This window comes from Falco naumanni, chromosome 13 (assembly GCF_017639655.2).
Source record: "Falco naumanni isolate bFalNau1 chromosome 13, bFalNau1.pat, whole genome shotgun sequence".
Classification (NCBI taxonomy): Eukaryota; Metazoa; Chordata; class Aves; order Falconiformes; family Falconidae; genus Falco; species Falco naumanni.
In genome coordinates, this window is record NC_054066.1 from 3,135,399 (window position 1) to 3,156,771 (window position 21,373).

General features: G+C 42.6%; 1 protein-coding gene across 2 annotated transcripts in view; it reads right to left on the reverse strand.

The window, feature by feature from the left end:
• VPS8 (VPS8 subunit of CORVET complex) overlaps positions 1–21,373 on the reverse strand; it is an 84,709-nt gene that overhangs the window by 46,278 nt on the left and 17,058 nt on the right. Inside the window, exons 8-25 of one of the 2 annotated variants that reach the window (XM_040613712.1) lie at positions 20,466–20,552; positions 18,995–19,062; positions 18,301–18,454; positions 18,138–18,197; positions 16,747–16,854; positions 15,187–15,267; positions 13,924–14,094; positions 11,982–12,056; positions 11,280–11,315; positions 8,976–9,066; positions 7,821–7,867; positions 6,840–6,929; positions 6,385–6,431; positions 5,642–5,864; positions 4,590–4,679; positions 3,240–3,291; positions 2,906–2,948; positions 2,013–2,085 (exon numbers count right to left, since the gene is read on the reverse strand). In XM_040613712.1, the coding sequence (XP_040469646.1) occupies positions 2,013–2,085; positions 2,906–2,948; positions 3,240–3,291; positions 4,590–4,679; positions 5,642–5,864; positions 6,385–6,431; positions 6,840–6,929; positions 7,821–7,867; positions 8,976–9,066; positions 11,280–11,315; positions 11,982–12,056; positions 13,924–14,094; positions 15,187–15,267; positions 16,747–16,854; positions 18,138–18,197; positions 18,301–18,454; positions 18,995–19,062; positions 20,466–20,552 (1,596 nt within the window). The remainder of the gene's footprint in view (positions 1–2,012; positions 2,086–2,905; positions 2,949–3,239; positions 3,292–4,589; positions 4,680–5,641; positions 5,865–6,384; positions 6,432–6,839; positions 6,930–7,820; positions 7,868–8,975; positions 9,067–11,279; positions 11,316–11,981; positions 12,057–13,923; positions 14,095–15,186; positions 15,268–16,746; positions 16,855–18,137; positions 18,198–18,300; positions 18,455–18,994; positions 19,063–20,465; positions 20,553–21,373) is intronic. The other variant, XM_040613713.1, reaches the window with a different exon arrangement.

The following is a 21,373-nucleotide window of genomic DNA, read 5'->3' on the forward strand; positions in this document are numbered from 1 at the left end:
CAGAATGGCTGGACACGCTCAGGGCCAGCTCTCCCAAACTAAGGATGGCCAGGGTGGGTGGATGGGAAGGAATGTAGTACCAGCCTAGTGCCTCCTAACCACAGCTGTAACAGACTGAGAAAGCAGACAATCTTGAGTCACAAGACTGGAAAATATCAAGCCACAGGTTGCTTTATGCCTTTTCTCAAGAAAAGGAAGAAACTGGTTACCTTTTAAGTTGTCTCAAAGTGGCACTGACTAGCAGAAAAGGAAATTGTCTTTCCTAACAGCATCACTGTGGAATAGTCTTTTGGGAAAGCATCTTCCCTTCAGTGCTGTGGGCAAGAGGCAGTAATAAGGACATAAAGGAAGAAGTTGTCAAACAGCCTGAATCACAAACCTCGCAGCCATCACAGATTCACCTCAGCTTCAAACCTCAGATACAGTCATAGACATTAGCGACAACAGGAACGTAAGCTGCAGGCCAGCCCCTACAAAAAGCTGGAATCACACCAACTGGAATCACATGCTAGGATATAGGAGTTTAAGTTCAGAACCAACTACATCCTCCTTCCCCTCCAAATACCAAAAGACACCTAACATTAAACCCTTTCCCAGTTCTGTGACCCCCAGAATGTCCTTCCTGCCGAAGGAGACTCTCAAGAGGGGTTCCTGAGATAGATAAACCTAAGGAGATATGTGTCGCAGCACCCTGAACCTATTAAGTAGCTCTGGCAACCAATTGCCCACACGTGCCTGCGTGAAGTGGCAGAGCAGCCACCACTGGAACAGGTAGCTGGCTGACTCCATGAGCCAAGGGTACAAGGATGCAGCCTGGAACACTCGATAACAACACACTCTTGACCTCAGCTGAAAACCTGCAGTTATCACAAGGCCAGAAATTTATCTTCAGCAAACACAGTATCTTGATGAAGAGATGAGTATGAACATGCACTAATATAACCATAAAATCAAGAGCAAAGAAACTCACAACAAAGAGCTACTTAGTAGAGACATGTCTATCTACTGAACTCTATCTGGTACTACTTAAAAAATACATATATCTAAAAAAAAAAATATCTAAATTAGTGCCACTAAGAACTTTGTGTTGCCACACCCCAACTTACAGTTGAAAGGAAAATACTAAGTTTAAACGTTCAAATTGCAGCAACAGTTTGATTTCATTCTTTAAAAATTTATATGGTATTTACAGTGGTATATACTCATATCACAAGGATACAGTGGTGGCACATCCCACCTCATCTACCCATTTACTTAGTATCTGTGGATGTGTGATCTGGATTTAAGTGGCAGGGCAGACATTCACCCTGCACATGGGAGTTGCACCTAGAGAACAGACACGTATGTGTCCTGAATACCCAAGACTGGATAAGCCTCAGAAGTGAAGATACGGTGACAGGATACCAGGGCAAAGACTGACAGAAACGCAGCTAATGGGACCTTCATCGTGGAAAACTGTGCTCAATTTTATGCTTTGCCATCCAAAGGGAGAAGAGGTGTAATATCCAAGGCAGGAAAACTCCAACACAAGCTGAACTTTCAGCAACAGCCAGAAAGAGGAGGGAATATTTAATGTTCTGTGATGTTATCTCACTTTCTACTCTTATCAATCCCCTGTTACATGCATTTGAAAATGCGGGAGATCCTCCCGTATTTGACATGTCACAGTCAAGTTCAGAAAGAAGAGACAGCTACAAATTTCTGTCAACTTTGTGGTAGAGAATAAGAAAAATAAAAATATATCTAAATGAGTGCCACTGAGAACTTTGTGTTGCCACACCCCAACTTACAGTTGAAAGAAAAATACTAAAGTTTAAACATTCAAATTGCGGCAACTGTTTGATTTCATTCTTTAAAAATGTATTTGGTATTTACAATGGTATACACTCATATCACAAGGATACAGCTATCAGATTGATGATAGTTTTCTATCAGAAACCCATGAAATAAGACATACACAGCTTCTTCTAAAAACCTGACATGGGAAAGTTTCCTTCCACAAGGTTGCTCACCTGATTTTTAACCAAAGGTACCAGATCTTCAGGAATATCACCCAGTGGGTATGCACGGCCTGCCAAGCAGCAGCTATAGAAAAGGAGGAGAAAGGCATTTTTCATACATCCTGACATTAAACAGATTGAGGAGAACAGTTTATTTTCGAGTTAGTTTTCAGGATGGTCTTAAAACAAGCCAAACAAATTTATTTTGTAAATTGTGAAAGCAAGCATTACAGACAGCACTGTTGTTAATATACAATATTATGTGTATGCGTAACGTGCTGCATGAATTTGCGTCCAAGGTATGCTACTCCACAGCAGAAAAGTGATGAGGAAACAGTACTTCTCACAAAAATCTTTACTCTTGCATTTTGGGAAGCAGAAGTAATGCATAAGCTAACATTCACAATCTTGAGTAGATTCCAGAAAAAGCAATTCACTAATTAATCACTACAGTGCAATCTCAGAACGACATCCTGCAAATGACAGGCAACATATTAAGCAGCAACTGAGTACATCTATCCCAAAAGACATGGCAGAAAGGGCTAAAATACAGCTTTCCAGGCTACAGAGTCCTTGTTCAAGGAGCACTGTGTCACACACAGGACAAAGAACTCACTCTAACCGAATTCTAAAGATAAAGACATGGTCTTGGCATATCAGTAGTAATGAGCTTTAAGTCTCCAACTTTATCCACTCAAATGATGCGTAACAATAAGCCATTTTTAAATTTAAAGCCATTTTAAATGTAAAGCTGACAAAGTAAAGTCAGCTGTACAAAGTAGCCATTGCTATTTTACGCAGCCTCTCATACCTTGAAACACACTGTAAGATTACACAGCTACAGCAACTTAAAAATCTGGTGCCAGCACTATGCCACACCTCACACACTTTCTAAAGGACCGTACCTTATATATACAAGCAGCTTGTTGCCCATGACCACCTGCTCATCTACAAAACAAAAATTATTTGTCACCTTTTCTTCACAAGACAATACACAGAGATGCAATTCTTTTTCCCAGCTGTTAGCAAAACATCTCATCTGACACACATGCAGAGTTTTTTAGACACAGTAAATTGAGCAGCTTTACACACAGCAAATAGTACTAGAACACTTTTCTGTTCTCCAAGACCCTGATACTGGATATGTATTTCCTTTTTGCATCCCTCTGTTGGAAGTGATATTTGATGTTTTGAATATCTTAAGTCAAAACTGGAAACCCTTAAAAGGAAATTGTGTACCTGTGAGAGACTTCCCAGCACTCAGTGGAGGAGCAATGACTTTGAACAGCTTCTGTAACAAGAAAGAAGGCAGTGCTCAAGCAGCTGGAATATCTCAAAGCAGAGTCTGAGTGGTTTTAAAGCAGAGATCAATGGGGCATCTTCCCCACAGATCTGCTTTCTCACCATGTCTTACAATGAAAAGGTGCAGAGGACACCAAAATGGGGCAAAGGATGCTTTTCCCAGCTGATGTTATGACCTATGAAAAGATAGCCTTCACTCCACCAGATCTAACCCTAAGCACAGGCCACACACACAAAAGAGCAGTCTCCAGTAGTCCCAGAAGTAACAGTCAGAGCATAACTGACCAGCTCCACTTCTTGTTCCTTCTGCCAACAGAGATTACGCAAACCTTCAGCCTGCCTAGCAGGGTCACTAGAATGCCTTTAGTTTGGGTAGCTAGAATGAGGTACTTGTCTAAGTACTTAGCTCTAGAAAAAAAGTTAGGAAAATTTTTTTCCCTAGGAAACTCTAGGAAAAGTTATTTGCACTCATACAGTTAATGCCAGGTTTCCAGAAGTCCTTTTCAAAATAACAAACACTTAAAGAGTCTCCTTCCTGAGAAAAATCAAATGAACTAATGGCTCAAAATTGGCCAGTGTAAGATTTTCACACTCTCATGGACCCAGCTCTCTATTTCAGCTTCACCACAAAAACACCAGACCACACCCAAGCACCAAGAGCAACATCTGCCTCAGTGCAAGGACTGTTTCTACCTTTTTTCTGAATTCTGTACACAGGTATGTTCACCCTTTGTTTCCATTACTCTTCAACATATTAATGTCCTGTTGTGTCAGCAAAGGAAGCAAGCATGAAGGACAAAAGGCATGAGGTATTCACAGAACCTCTCACGCCTGCAGCCCCATTAATCCCGCTGTGCAGAAAGCTGGTGCTTTCTCAGCACATCTTGCCACATTGGCCAGACTCACCACCAGCAACAAAGCTGCTAGCAGACTGTTTTGCAATGCAATCTTCTGAAATCATCGTGTTATTCTCATCTGCCGCTTTTGTTTCATGCTTATTTTATTAACATGACTAGATTTCCTGCTCTAACTTTGCAGAGCGTTGCTACCTCAGCAGGCAAATTTGTGTTTTAAAGCACAGCAATTACAAATTACTTTTCTCCTCTACTGCATCTAGTCAAATAAACTGCATATATCATACAAGATTTCCCCCTTGAAAAGGAAAAAAAGAATAATATATACACTCTGAATGAGAAGATAAGGCATTGGGTTTGAAATGCTGTTTCTCAGAAAGAACATGTGCTAAACACACAAGTAACAACTCATAGCACTGAGCATCCTTCCTACCTCCATGGGGCTGATGAAATCATTCATGCCACTGTTGTAGACATAGATCATGGCATCATAGAGATGGTTTTCCCAGCACAGAAGAACTACCTGCAAGGCAAACAAAGCACAACGTAGATATACAGCTGCGCTTAGCTCACAGTTTTCTCATTCCCCACTCGCTCAAATTCAACCTCTGCCCTTGCAGTTGCATCACCCGACAGTATGATTTGAAGCAGAATGAGAACTTCCACTTGCAGAACTAGTCTCTGCAAGGACCCCAAACCCCTAAAGGCAGTATCCAGCTTATTGCTCATGCAGCAAACATAATATAACTGTCTATATTCTAACATTCATAACCTGTGTGAGGTTAAGGAATAAAAAAACCATTAAAAATATCAGTTCATCAAAACGCTTGATTGGACTAGTTTGCCTTTTGGTTGAATTAGTGAATCACTTCGTCAGATTCCCCAGCAGTTTCCTCCTTGGAATGGAAAGTCATGCTGTTGGAATAAACACTGGCCAAGGAAAACAGGACCGCTGAGCAGGAACACCTCCGCGCTCCACTAACTGTGTGTCATGCAAGAGCAAGCACCTGAGCAGAGCAGGCTGGCAGGCACCAAACTGACAAACGCAACTCCAGGTTTTTTGTGCTCCTGCAGCCTTTGACGTTAGGCGAGGTACTCAAAACAGGAAAGACTGTCACACTAATCCTGATGAACTGTAGTTTCCAACACATTCAGCTGCTGCTGCGTTAACCTGTGCCAGGAAACAAACTGGGGGAGCAAAAGGTGTTTGTAGGAGCATGCACGTTACAGGATGGACACAGCCATGCTGACCAATACCCACATTCACTGAATTTGATCCCAGGGACACAGGGCTAAGCGCTGTTACAGATCAGTGAACAAAAGGCATGAATTATTTGGACCACCTTGTCTTGTCTGTTGAAAGGTGACAACTTGTTTTCCACATGCTATGCTGCGTTTAAAAGCACAAGAAGCTTGCATCAGCGACTAGAGAATGCTGCCATTCATTCAGAGGACCTCAATACAGTACGCAGTACAACAGCTCACCTGCTGTATGTCTAAGCTGGTGATATCCATATGCACAATGCAGGCTTCCAAATTTTCCAACCTGTTCTTGTCTTGGAAGTGAAGCAGCAAGTCTTTCATCACTTGAGCTGTGATTCCCATCAGCTTATCACTTAAGATGTATGGCTCCAAGCACTCCAGAAAGATGCCTTTAGCTACAGAATTCTCACTCATCTTATCATATATCTGGTTAAATAATAGATCCCTAGGAGGAAAGAAGTGTTTAGTTATCAAATAGTCTTATTAAAATCTCCTTACTTAGATACTTTCTGAGGGCTCCAAATTAAATTCCGTTTTTTATCTGTATTTCTCAAAGTCAGGAGCTGAATGCCATGTTCAGCTCCTATACTGATGCAAGTTACAGGCAGCAGCACGGAATAAATCAGCTAACGGATGTTGCAGCAAAAAAACCTGCTGTTAGAGGGGAAATGATGATGAAATCTATCAAGGCGGCTTCTTTTTTAAGGGGAGGGTATGGGGAAACAGTTTGAAACAAACATTTCTTATTCAACACGTCAATGAAAATTAAAGACACACTTTTGAGTACTGAGTGCCCTGACTTTAGTATCAGTTTCTACGCATTCCTCTAAACCATGATGCAATATATGATATGACGATGATGTGATACGATTCCTCTAAACCATGTGATATTATAGGAGACAGCACTCAGAACTACATGGGCTGGTGGTCTGCCTTGGGAGACAGGCTTGCAAATTCAGACTTACGTGCGCTGGAGTAAGAGACAGTAATCAACTATGACGGGCACCACGTCCTGCGGAAGAAACACAGAAAAAGCTATAGGGACTGGCAAAAATGCTGCAAAATAGCACATCCTGCAGAGCACAAAAAACGGAGCCTGACCAATACAGAGCAGAATCAATGAGTTATTTGAATCAGCCAGTAGCTGGCACAGTTACAGGTTTTCCCATATGCCAGCTCATATGGAGAAAAACTAATCACAGTTCTGCAGAGGACAGAGGACATATGGGTTTTGCTCTGCTGACTAGCTGTAACAAACTCCTGATCTGACTAGGGCACACAGAGGTGAGAGTTCAGGTGAACCCCAGCAACATTTTTCAAAAACCAGACAAGTAATTTTTGCAGCAAAGCAAAGTCAAGTCTGATTTAAAAAAAAATAATACAAAAGATCTATACAAGACAGTCCTCCAGAGCACCATACCTGAAAATGTTGCTCCATAACTTGAATTTTTCCTTGGTCAGGACATTTCTTCAAAGTCCGATCAGCATAATGGAGAAGGATTTCAACCATCTGAATTAAAATAAACAAGAAAATTCATTCAGATCCTACACTAGAGGCCCTACTTGGTAGTATGTTTAATAGACTGACTTGGGGGTTTGGCAGCACTGAAAACTCTGTTGTCCCATTTTGGCAAGGAAGGAGAAGAGGGAAGAGGCTGTCTAGAGACAAGGGCTTGATGTGGTGTAGAAGTGGCCCAGTGGGATACGGAAGGCCTACTCTAACGACGGAGAAACAGGGCAGCCAGTCTGCCAGCAAATTTTCAGGCAGATGAACACATCCTGAAGTGTAAGGTTCATCTGGGCCATGTTTTTTCCCAAAGTTTAAGTTACAATATCTTAAACATGAAAACTTATTTACCTGCAAATAAAACATACACAAAGAACAAAGTACAGCTGAATAATTATTACAATAATCGTGCATTTTAAACATACTCTTCCTAGAAAAAGGTTCCTGTAACAACTGAACAGGATTAGTTGAAGAGTTTATTCCATGTCCACGTATACATGGAGCAAAGTTTCCACCTGAGGGTCAGCAAGTTACATACTGATGAACACTTCAAAGTTCAGGACATCAAAGGTCAGGAAACTCTGGAGTTACCCACAAAAAAGGCTTCTTTCCACTGTGAGGGGACCAGAGATCTCAAGGTCAGGATGATAGCATCATGTTTTGATTTGCTAATGCTGCAGATTTTATCCTCGCCTTTATCCACAAGGTACCTCACAAAGTATTTCTAAGTGTTTTCTAAAATCCCGTTCACAATCTTAGCAAGAGAGGCACATGTACACATTCTAGAGTTAGCTGGATTAACTTCTGGAGGACAGAAGCCATTCCTTCCAGGAACACAGTTAGTATCACATCAGCATACGTGAAAATCCAGTTAGGAAGAGATCAGTCACTCACTCTGTCTGCGATGACTGCTTTCCGCTTGCTTGTGTCCCCAGACAAGCCTAGAAAGAATAAGGGGGGACGGGAATAAATTAAATTCTCATCTAAAGTACCAGTGGAAATATAAAAATTCCACGGTTCAGATGCTAACACCACTACCCTTGAGATGCAGAGGTCAGGACATCAAAATAACAATTTTGTGCTCTACTTTTAGCCCACTCTTCTCCTGAAGATTTTGTTCTCCCAATGTAATGACTGTTCCAGCACAGGAATGGCAAGAACAGATCTGAGTGCTGTTTAACAATGAGAGAACAATTAACAGAGGACTGCCAAAGACTGTACATGAGGCTAATTGTTGGAGGATGCCTTGATGCAAAGAAACTGAAGTACACTACAAGGGAAAAAAAAACCCTTGAATGCCAACTTCGACAGTAACTCTTTGACTCATGAAAAATTATCTCCTTAATTGCATTATATCCAGGCATTAGCATGAGACATATCTTCATATACTAGCAATTTCACAGTAGTAGGATCTTATCCTGAGAACCTGAGTCTCATCTGTCAAAACCATCATAAGTTATTTGCTGAAAAGTCAACGTGTCCAGTTCAAATCAGGCTGTTCAAGTGGCAGTTTCTGGCATAATTAACATGTTTATAATAACAAGTTAAATGCTCACATAGCATCCTCTTTTATAGGAAACATAGCGCCAGAACCCCGCAGTTCTTTCAGTCAGTTGTGTAGCCAGAGGAAACTTGAATGAAAGTACCTGCTTGGCAGAGCTGACAGAACGTCACACTGAAAAGTACCTACAGGTCACGTATGACCCTCAGGAGTATTTTAGCAGGCTAGGTATTCAATACCTGGATCCACCTCCCTCATGGCAAAGTCACAACAAACAGGAGCCACAACATAGACCAAGTGCGATTTTAATTTGAAAACAGCAGGCTGCTAAAAGGGACTACGACTCTAAAAAAAAAAAATCAAACTGATCCATATAAAGGTGGTGTTTCTGCCAAACCCAAAGCAGCACATGTTACTCTCTCTTCTTCGATTCAATTCTCTTCCTTAATGTTTTTTCTCAGAAAAAGTAATTTCTGTACATGCATAAGTTTAAAACCTTCCCTAGTAGTTTCAACTTAAAAAAAAAAAAACAACAATCTCAGACTTACCTACTACCGCCTTGGCTTTACCTTCATAAAAAGACCAAGCTAGAGCCAGGGCATCAGTGAGGCGCTCTTGTTTCAGAAGGTGGTCAATTCTCTAAAATAAAAAGTAACATTGGACCTTAGTATTACCAAGAAGATGATCCCCTCCCATTTAAGGTACACATTTCCCAGTAGTGGGTCATGATCCCTGGCAGCAAGGGGACAGGAAACCTCAGCAGCTCCCAACGCATTGCGGTAAAGGACAGCATCTCAAAAAGTTTCTCAAATATGTACACTTCCTGCTGGACAGTTAGAAATTACTAAGAAACATCAGGCCCTAGTACATCAGGTCCCTGTAGGCTACATTTTAGGTCAGATACTTAATGGATGGAGGCCCACAGCATCAGGAAGTGTCTGCAATCACAAAGAATAAGAGTTTCCCATTGCCTGTCCTTGCCTCATCACTTAGAGCACAACAAACAACTCTGCCGTGTTTTCAGCATACAGGTGTACCCACTCCTACCCTTTATTTTCTCCTGAGTCAACAAGGATTGAAGTAGATCACAAGTACTTTCTGCTTTAAGGAATTATCAGCACACAAGGTCAATCACCAGCAGTCTTTGTACGTTAGGTCAAAAGGTTAAAGTACTATTTGAGAGGAGACAGATTCCGAGTCTCAGACCAGCATCCTGTACGGCAACAAGAACTCGGCTTCACACCCTAATCCCCCCACACACTCAATTACAACTCTTGAGTAAGTCCCCTACAATAAAGAGGCATGCAGCACAAGAGAAGCCATACAGTAATTTAGAAGGAGGTTGGCTCGGAGCATGTAAGCTGTGACTGATGTGAATTCTAGGAAAAACAGTACACGAGATCATGGGTGAAAGCAAGACTTTTCATTAACAGTTTACTAAAGCAAAGTCAGTAGTGAATGGCTGGAGGGAAAACTAGCAAAGCGGTCTTGGTAACTAAAAGCAGCAACTGTATAAAAGTTCAATAGAGCTGAATCATCCATGTTTTATTAAATGTCTGGGTACATCACATGCAGGAGCTTATAATCATAGAGGGGGGAGTACAAGAGCCGTAAAGCAAGTACAAGGAAGAATAGTGAAGGTTGCTGCGTAAAGGATAAATGTGAGACCGGAAAGAAATGACAATTGGAGTTCCTTGAGAATCAGCCTTGAAGCCCCCTTCTACATAATGATTTGGTCAACTAACTTGGCATAAGGTGAATTTACTAACAAAGTTTGCTGATAACCAACTGTCAACACGTGATGTGAGACAGCAGACCAGAAAGACAGACACAATAGGATTTGCCCCTAAGGCTGGGTAACAGAAGTGTGATGCAATCCAATGGTACAAGCAACTTAACAGCAGAAAGCAGAGTTTGGGTACTGAGTACTGGTGACTCTCCAGTGCCACAAACTGCTGACATCATGTAGGCAAAGGAACAGCAAAACAAGACCCAAGGATGTACGAGGAATGACATACCTAGTAGCAACCGAGACAGGTGACATTGCACATGGCACTTCTAAGACCCTACCCAGAGTAATACGTGCCAAACTGTTTACCCATGTTCAAGAAACTGAGCACAAAGGAGGTGCAGAGAACAGTGACTACGAAGGACAACAAGAATGGGAAGGTAAGATTACAAGAGAATGATCAAAGAGCTTTGCTTAGCCTTGCAAAACAAAGTCTGAGAGAGAACATCATACACTGAACATACTGCAAAAGGAAAAACTGCTGTTCAACTCAAGTGAAGAGCGCAACACGGAACAGCCAGACAAATAGATCACCAAGAAGTTTAGTGCGGAAATTGATAGGGTTTCAGCTATAGGAGAAATTAAGTTTCAGAAAAATCTTCTGCCAACAGAAACACAGATGTAAAATCCAATGAACCTTCCAGGTAGTCTTTGACAGATTTTTATGATGTAGCTCCTACAGCAGCTGGGGGCAAAATACACTGGACCAGATTTCCTTCCACTCCTGTATGCTTATCTGGCAGATAAAAGCTTACATTTACAGAGTCCTCCAAAGTCATAGATTGCACTAACGCTACCTTGTTAACAGGCGCTGAAACTTGGCAAGGCATTATGTCTTGCTTGAGAGAACAAGGTCTCCGTTCAGCCTGCAAGTTTGTGCAAGCCGGAGTCCCATAGCACCCCACCGTGGAAAGCGGCATGCCCACGGTGCTGGCTGTGCGTAGCAAGCAGGGATCCTGAACACAGTGCCCAGAATGTGCTTCACAAATGTTCCTTCCCTCCTCTCAAGCTATATTTAAGCAATTTGAATCTACTAAGCTGTACAGTTTGTCTCTCAACATACCTCTCTCCAGCTTCTCAACGTCATGACGTGAACAGACTAGAAAAGAAAAAAAAACAATATAACTATTTACTCACAGTTACTCATGCAGTCTGTGGTATCCCACAGACCCACCACAGCACACTGGTACACATGAAACTCAGTAAAGTAATCCTCAAGCTTGGCATCACAGGAATGAATTGGATGTTTAATTTTAACAGAAAACATCCTTTACATGGTCTTACAACCCATCTGCTCCATGATACCATCCCTCACTTCTTCCCCTACTTCCACATGCCATCCTATAGGCATCTCTCTTCTTTGCCTTTTCACAGGCAGCCTGCACTGCAAAACAGGAAAACCGAATAGGATATTCCTTTTATCGTTCCATGCAATACAGTCTAGTTTTCCCTGCTGTCTTATATTCTTCTGTTTACTCACTCACACATTTAGGACAGAGAAACTGAAACAGGACAGAGGAGATGTCAGTAAAATAATGCTAAGTCTACCCTGAAGCAGCATGAACCAGGATACTGTGAAATTATGACAATTAGCCCATACCTCAGCTAAGACCAAATTATTGCACATTCCTTTAATTCCACAACATAAGTGCACAAGCATCCCTGATGCACATGTCCATAGAATAAAAAATTGCCCTTCCCCAGAAGATGACCTACCATCAACCGTGAATGCCCTGTATTTTTATTAAGAACTCCCCACATTTACCTTAGTTCCGAGGTAAAAGATCTGACCACCACAGCTGCTGATGGACTGATAACAAGCCTTCTCTCCAACCAATGCCTAGAGCAAGAAAAATTACATGCAATTAAAACTGCTTTTTGTTTTTGTAAAATTTTCCCCTTGAGCTTTAGAGACACTTTGTAATTCAGAAATCAAAATAAGGATTGGGAGACGACACCACAGATTGCCGGGCAGTAGTAAGTAAAAAAGCTCTGCTGCCACTCTGTCCCGCTTGGGAACGCAGCTTAAATTGCTACTGAGCTCTGGCTGCCCAGAAAACACAACGGAGTCATAAGGACCTGCAAGCAGTGCTCTGTCTGTCCTCAGATACAAAAAGTTATGGGGAGTCTCTCCTTGCCATCTGCTTCTTTACAAATCTTCCTCAAGAGCAAATGTGTAGGAGGGACAGATGGAAAGAATACTGTTGAAGCGAGAGTTGCTACAACAGAAGTCTGAATGCCAGTAACTAGTGTTCAAAAGGCACATTTACAATGTGAGAAATGGAGGATCACATAAAAATTAGAGATTGTGTGACAGTACGGGGCAGTGCTTGCTTCCCACTGCACTGCACAGTTGTGCAGGCTACAGCTGTTTGTCTTGTACTTTTCTCAGTCTGGCCAGGCAGGGAAGCTTCCTGCATCTCTTCCCAGTGCTGTTAAGCGTGTCCATTCCAGGGACTACCATAATAACACTTCAACTTGCTCAGCACAGAACCTAAGGCTGGGGTAGCAGATATTCCCTGCATGTTTCTTTAGATGCTGCAGTAGAAGAACTGGGTTTGACTGTCTTCATCCACAAACCCAGGCATCCCTGGAACCAGGATATCCTGTATGGAAGCAGCAGCCTCATTTAAGATTTTCCTTCCAGAGTGTCTGCAAAACTAACAATGGAAAAGGTATATTTCTAAGCCATGAAAAAAACAGAAAAAGCTTCCCATCAGAAGTTGTCCTTAGCTCAATTGCTCTGGAAGAGGTTGCCTTGTCATTCCTACGGAAGTGCAGGGAGAGGGACTGCCTGTTTCCCATCTTCAGTATCTCAAAGTGACACTATGGATTTCAGATCTCATTTGCACTTACAGACAGTGAATTAAGTAAGGGTCTTTTCTAGACTCACAATAGCAGTTTAACAGGCAACGCTTATTCAGGCCCACCATTTTTGCAAGCCACAGATCTCTGGCTTTGATGGTGCTTCTCCGTTGGAGAAACATGTGTGCTGCCACGTACGCTCAACGTGCCTGTCTGAGGGGAGCTCCACAATGCTATAGCAGTAACAAATACCACATCAAAGTGAATCTGCTGCAGAAAGCACAGGTGGGTCACAGGAGCTATCAGGAGCCACTGAAATTAATACCTACTTCAGAAATAAAACATGTCCAGACACGACATGGGTCAGGGTCAAAAAACCCAAAAAACCCAACCCAAATATGAAAGTCAAAATAAAAGACAAGCAAAAGAGGAAAAAGTAGAAAACGTGACATTTGAAGTTTTGCAATTTCCACTAGCATGGGTGGCTTTGGTTTTCTACTTCAAACAAGAAGTGTAGTACCTACAAGCATAGCATTTCATCCTCTCTATCCCGCACGACAAATCTACAAGACAAGGGCAGGAAACGCACGTACTGCACAGGCACTGCTACCGCAGAGTATCTGTGGCATACAAAGCAGAACAGCCTATAGGATTCTCTTGAAGAACAAAGCACATCAGCTTTTTTTCTGTACTTTTCAGAGTATTCCAAAGATCGGGAACTTAAGAGGAACTCCTAAAAACATCAATACGCAAAAGGAAACATGAACTGTTACTGGGCCACATCAACAGCACGTATAATTTTTTAACATGCTTCAAAAAGGCTTTTTTTCAAAAGCTCCAGGCTCCCACTTAGGGCAGCTGAAACACCGTTAGCTGTGTTCAAGCCGGTCGTCTGTGCCTACCAGGGCTTCGCTGACGTTGCCTCCCGTCGCCAGCGATTTGAAGTGGCTGCTGTTGTAGACGAGCTGAACCTCTGAGATCTCTATAGTCTCCAGCTCCTCCTGCGTCTGACGATCTATAACATGCAGCTTCTCCACACTGTCCAGAAGCACTGCTGTCCGTGAGTTTATCCACTGAAAGAGCAATAAATCACAGATCTCAGCGATGTATACACAATCAGAGGCCAACGAAACAGGCTCTGGACATATCCTCGCGTACCAATACTGGAAGCTCTAGGATGGCTAGTAGCTTTGTTACTATACAAAGTCACTTCACAACACCACCCGTGCATATTTCCACAGGTAAAGGTAAGGAGGCTCCTTCTGGAGTATCAGTTCTAACACTGAGGAAAGCAAGGAACCTTCTTCACAGAAAACACCTCTAGACAAATGGTAATCCACCGGAGTTCTCGTCCTCTTGGTGCACTACTTACGCTCTAGCACACTTCCTATCCAAAGGTCTCAAAAACAAGACTACTGTGACACTTGTTCTCAAATCCCTTGGGAGGGAAATATGGCATCAGGAAGCATTAAAAAAAGAAAGTATGTCTAAGTTAAACTCGAAGCCTGTCATTCATATTCTGTGGCTTCTACTTCTATATTCAAAACCCTGCAAAGAAAAGGGCTTTTTTTGGCTGCTTTTACAATATTCAGTTTTTTCAAGAGCCAAGCATATTTGTTAACAAACTTAAAATTCCAGCTGATGTGGATGCCCATCTTGGTATTTTGGCCTTCCATGTTTTACTTGCTGTACTCTCTAATATCTTTTAGGGTTGAACATTTTTTTTTTGTTGAAAGCATCAAATAATTTACAGTGCTTTAGCAAGCACTCATATACAGAAACACTAGAATTTTACTGAGCCAGGTACACAGAAGTTTGCATTCTTTTTAGTGAGAATATAGAATAAAAATCTTTCTTTCCAGACTCTCTGGTTCTTGAAAATATTCCCCAGCAAGGCTACCCCTCCTTCCCAAGAAAAGGCAGTATTGCCTCCATGCTACTAATTTTTTATCCTATAGCTACTACTTGCCACTTCACACGTGCTGGTTTTCCACTGAGTCCCCAGTTTGAGTTTGCAGTTAGCCAGCCCCAGGTAAACACAGCCACTTCTCATGCTATATTTGTAAAGCCAATAGTATACAACTAAGGGCTACTGAGATACATTTACAAGAAAACTAGTGCAAAAAAAAAAAAAAATTAACCAGTCTATTAACACTGAAACTTACAGTAAAGTTGATGAGGTCATAGTGTAGATGAAGCTGCCTCTGCTTACTGACATGTATTGCACCAGTATCATCTCTCTTTACCTAAAAGAGAAAGTGGACAAGGTTGACTCAAACTCCAAGACTTTCTTCAGCTCAACCTCTCTGTTCCCACAGGACATCACACCAACTCCAGGAGTCTGGAGCTCCCCTCAGACAGGCACGCTGAGCATACGTGGCAGCACACATGTTTCTCCAACGGAGCGTAAGGTCTCACTTTCAAAACCACTCTTGTAAGTGTGGAAACAGAAGGCTCCAAGCAGAGGGCAGTAAAAATATATACCATCTGCTGGACCAATTTTAAATCATCTATTTGCACCACAAGAGCTGGATGTCATAAACTATGTGTGTTCAAGAGATTGTCCCCCCATGGCCGCCTCACATATTATATATGGCAGTTCAGGTTATAAAAGGGGTGTGAACCTCTAGGGTTCATGCAGAACACTGCAGGAGGACCGATTTGCATTCACTGCCTCCCAAGGGGTTCCATCCGACTGGAATACTGAATGTAAGGGAGATGCTGCACGACAACTGCCAGTCAAGGGTCTTCCCTTTTCCCATGCAGGACATACTGTACTTTCTGCTCATAAAAGTCAGAACCACAGAACACTAATGTGAAACTACCTTTAATTCATCATAATTACAAAAAAGCATTCTGCAAGGAAAAATATGGGTGGGGTTTTTACATTTTGACAATTTGAAGTACAGCAAGAGACACCTGAATTCAGGTAACGTGGCTGCTGTTTAGTAACCTGTAAGTAAAGCAGCAGTACTGGCCATAGCTGAGCTGGGTATCTGTGCAGAGACCAATGCTATTGCACGCACAGACATCTCCAGCAAGACAGGTTTAAACATACACCCTTTTCTTTCTCCCCAAGTTTACCAAGAGAGAAGATAGAGAAGGAGGATTCAATCCTGACAACACAATGTCTGGGTACTCGAGTAAAGCTTAATGTCCAAGATGATAGCAGAGCTGGGAAACAAACTTAACATTCCAAAGCCAAAACACCAGATTTCCTGAAGCCTATGTACTGCTCTCACACTGAAATCAGACATGAAATCATCTTCAACCACACCTGCCTGTGTAACTCCTGCAGATCAAACAGGGTGAGTGGCATGCCCTAAAGTCACATGCCACCAGGACCTGAAAGCTGTTGTCTTAGTGGTTTATGCAAGTGTTTTCCAGGCTCATCTTTTAAAGGAAAAAAAATGAAACAGTATCTCGAATTCATGTGATCTCCCCAAAACCAATCCACATTCTTCTCCCTCCAGTAGAAATGAGGTAAGTAGCACATCATCACTCCTGGAACACATAAAGCTCATGCCTCCAGATTCTCATGGAAGGGCACCACCGCCTGCTGAAGAGCAATGGCCAGCAGGTTTGTTTTCCCAAGCTGGCTGCAAGCTGCAGACATCCCCAGCATGCACAGACACCGTACTTTCACTGAGACAGAGGCTCAGTCAACGGAACATGTGAGCAAGATGTGGCCATCTGAAAAACAGCACAAAACTTCCAAGGCTTACCAAAAGAAAATGCACGACATCTCCTCGACAAAACGCAAGCATGGGGTTCACAGAGTTCTGTACAGCCACAAAGTGCCACGCCAGAAGAGGGACACTAGAAGGGTCCATCTGTTAGACAAAAAGCACAGCGGGTATTTAAGGTACACAAGGCAGAACCTCAGTTCCAGGACACATGCTGTTCATCAGCTGCTACTCGCTGACTTTGCCATGTACACACACAGGATGTAAAGCAATTTCCTGATCTGCTGGCAGCTGAGCAGTAGCTTCTGCTCTTCAGTCCAGCCAGACAGTTCAGGGGCAATGTGTGACTCTCGGCAAAGTGGATGGTCACAAAACCCGTGCCCTAGTTGCTTAATATAGATCCAATCTCAAAAGGATTGATGGACAAGCTGCAGCTTGCTAGCAACCTTGTCTCCATTCTCCCAACAACATACCCCGCATCTGCCCCCAGCTGCTTTTCCAAGAGGAATTGCACTAGTGAAAGTGAATAATCAAGAGTTTAGAAGATTGTGTAGTGCTCTAATTCCACTTTGTTTTCTGTCCCTGCAATTAAGGGTTCCATTGTATCGTTCTTATGTAAAGCAATGGCCCCAGTCCAAGGTGATTGTAGCCATGGATCTGTTGGAGTGAGTCCAGAGGCCACAAAGATGACCAGAGGGTTGGAGCACCTCTCCTACGAAGACAGCCGAGAGTTGGGGTTGTTCAGCCTGGAGAAGAGAAGGCTACAGGGAGACCTTACAGCAGCTGCCAGTACCTAAAGGGGCTGACAAACAAGCCAGAAAGGGATGTTTAACAAAGGCATGTAGTGACAGGACAAGGTGGAATGGTTTTAAGCTGAAAGAGGGGAGATTTAAATTAGGTATTAGGAAGAAATTATTTACTGTGAGGGTGGTGAGATGCTGGAACAGGTTGCCCACAGAAGCTGTGGGCAACAACTCCCCATCCCTGGCAGTGTTCAAGGCCAGGCTGGATGGGGCTTCGAGCAGCCTGGTCTAGTGGAAGGTGATCCTGCTCATGGCAGGTGCATTGGAACTAGATGATCTTTAAGGTCCCTTCCAACCCAAACCATTCTGTGATTCCATGATAATCAGGCTAACGTCCCATCTGAGGGTGTGTCCAGGCTGCACACAAGACAAAAGAAGCAGTTGAGGGGCTCCCATGTTCCACTCTTCCTACTTATGGAGAAATTCAACATCTTCACACAGGTACAGCTGAAAGCAGCTTTTCCACCTCCTCTCTGCCCACAAGAGACCAACAGATTATCACTACAATTCCGCAGGGCAAAGTTTACTGCGTACTGATAAAGCAGCAATACCAAACACCTGGTCCTAATCTCATCCCCTTCACTCTAGCCATAACCCAAAACACAACTGTTTGCCTTCATTACTCACACGACCGTAGGGAAAGGTCATCCACACTTTCAGAGATGGCTTCAGGCCAATAACCAGTATCTTCAAGAAAAACAAAAATGCAAAATAAAAATGTTTCAGTATATACCAGAAGACTTCTCCTTTGTGATTTCTCACGCAAAGCCTTCTGCAAGCAGCAAGTTACCTTTGTTAGGGAGGCCATAGCCAGCAGTGAATATTGGGTGATAGGATGGTCTCTCAGCTCAACTTTTGCATGTAACGGTTCAATACAGCAAACTTCCCCCTTTGAGCCACTGAAGAGACATCGCGATTCACATGTTCTCACTCCCATAACCCTCCTGTAAAGAAATGAGATCAGCTTGGTGTCCAGCCATCAAGAAGAGATCAACCCAACAATCCCAGGAAATCTCAAAAGTGATCCTTCACAAACGTTTTTAAGAAGTCCTTTACACAGCTCCAGGGATCATTTTCAGTCTGTCACTGGAAGCAGTCCCATACAGCTGCTCAGATACAGACAAGAATTCCTTAAGATCTTATTTAACAGTAAAGCCCAGACTCCCTAGACTGTCAATCCTTCTTCCTTGTCCCTCCTCCTCTTGAAGAGGCCAAGAAGAAAACAAGCAGTTACTGCAGGGCAGTTCTCACTAATGAAACAAGAAAAACTACCAGGAGCCCACAATAAATGCCAAGATTCTGGACAATATTCTTAGACTATTACATTGCCAGATAGCATCTTACTTCAGCTGTGAAATTATACTACAGCCCTAAATTACACCTTCAACATTCAGGCAGTAGCTTTATTTGCTTAGGTTTCGCAAGTTATGACCCAGCATTAGTTTCTTGTACTTTCTATGGGTACTTAAGAGTTATTGTCTTACTTAAACGACAGTTCAAATACGGAGCCTCCACTGTCATTGCAAATTGCAAGCGTCGGGTCATCTGTAAACTGAACAGATAATTAGATTAAAAGCGACACTAAGAAATAAATTACAAAAAAAGGATAGAAAAATCTACGCTATGGCATCATTAACAGCACACAAAAGTACAACCATTGCACCTACCAGAAAGACACTTTTAGCACACAGAGCTGAGACAATTATTGGTTGGGTTTTTTTATGATGTGTAAGAAAAGCAAGGTTTAATGTTTCATCTTCACCCCTACAGCAAGCCCTATTGCTAAATTTTTGTTATCAAAGTCTCATTACTTTCTATTGCAGCTCAGAACCCCAGCATGCCAAAACCTGTGTTACCACTAGAACAGCTCACAGCCTCAAGGCCAGGAGCTGGTGAATGGGCTGCAGGCACAAACAGACCAAAATCCAAACCATCCAGAACTACCAATGATACCAAATAATGAAAATAAGAAAGGGTCATAGCTGAGGCACCGTTCTGGAGGACTCTGCAACCCAGCATCTAGCAGCACAAGCATCTGGCCTGTAGAGCTGTGTCTGAGTACTCTTCAACGCTGCTACCGCTCCAGGTCACAAGCTAGAGAAGGGGGGCACTAGGAGCAGAGGACCTGGCACAGGGGAATATTCATCCGTAGGCACAGGGCAAAGATGGCAGAGGGGGAAGCGTGAAAGATACAGCAGCAAAAGGGGGCACCTCCTTAGCCAGGTGAGACCAACCAGCACATGAGAACCTGTCCTTGAGCAATGTGCCCCACAAGGCCCACTACACTAGCTCCATGTGTGACACTGTGTGGTTCTGCGATGTCTCAGCAAGGTCCAGGAAAGGAGAAGAGAGAAGAGTTTGGGTGAGGCACCAAAGTCACTGCTCCGACCAGGCTGCCGAGGAGCATTACGCTCTGGTAGGAGAGGTCCACATAAAACAAAGCCATGCACAAAATCAGATACGAGTTTCTGTGTGTGACAACAATGCTATATTGAGCAAGAAGCCACAAATGATTTCTTTTTCAATCCAAACATTCCCAACAAGCTATTTGAAAAACTGCTGACAGAAGCTGCTTTCTGAGCTTCAGACTCTTTAAAGTTGGCAAGTCATGTTCAAACCACTGCAAGATTTAGAGAAATGTATTCTAGAAACTAATTCTTCATAGATTTTGGCATGAGAGAGGGGAGTTATAACAGAAAACGACAGTTTGTTACAGTACAACTCACAACCAATACCATTATTTCAGCTCTCAAAATACTGTTTCTTTTTTAAATAGAATTTCTGCTCATTTCTCTTACCTCTGGATACTACTGCCATATAGCTCCTAAGTAGCTGCTCTCATCTGTAAATCTAAAAGTGCTACACAAGGAAAGTCAACACATTGACTGAACACAGGTGTGTACTTTGAAGGAAAAAAAGAAGTAGTATACAAAGAGTACCTGTAGTGTTTGTTACCTTGATGTGCAAAATGGCTGTTCCTGGCGGGTGGGCATCTGTTATTGATCGTAGCAGCTTCCCACTGGCCAGATCCCACATTGTGATCTGCAAGCAGATTGTTCTCAGTACACATTTACTGCCAAGGTGTTCTCTCCATCATCTTGTGCGTTAGCACATCAATAAATCTCTATATTCCCAGTATCACCCTGGGTCAGTAAGGTCTTCATATTAAAGAAAAGTGGTCTGAAATCTGTTCCTACCCTGTTTTTACAATCAGTTCACTTATCAGCTTATAGTTCTGTTGACAACATTAGGGTTACCTTCACAACTCTGAATCATGTCCTTTTGGAAAGCTCTCACCACCTGCCTGAACTCACTCGCCTCACAGCTACCTGCCTGATCACACAATTAAAGAGTGTAAGATAACTTTGCTACCACACAACACTCTTTGAAGTGGTTCAACGCATTTCTCTCTCACAGAACCAGTGAACAGTTGAAAAATCTCTGCTAACACCCATCAGCAAAACTCAATCATCTCCACGGCTACCATGAACCCTGTCACTCCTCTCCTGCTTTTGCTCAGCATGACAGGTCAGGCAGCAGTTGCTTGGCTTGCGCTTGGATATTACATTCAGGCAATTTCTCAACTAAGAACCAGAAAGTCCCAAACTACTTACTGCGTACCTGTGGAATATTCAGCCCAGAAGAGCTGAGATTACAATTTGAATCAAACTTCTTATTGGAAATACTATTTTATATAGTTCCAGAAACCATCTATCAAAGTTAGATACTTTGATACAAACACAGACCAGATGTTTCAGAACTGCTGCTCCAAAATATTTTATCTGAGTATCATTTAAAACTGGCTACTGGTCTGCATGGATCAAATCTGTATTTCCACATGGTCTGGAGCAATCTGTCATTTA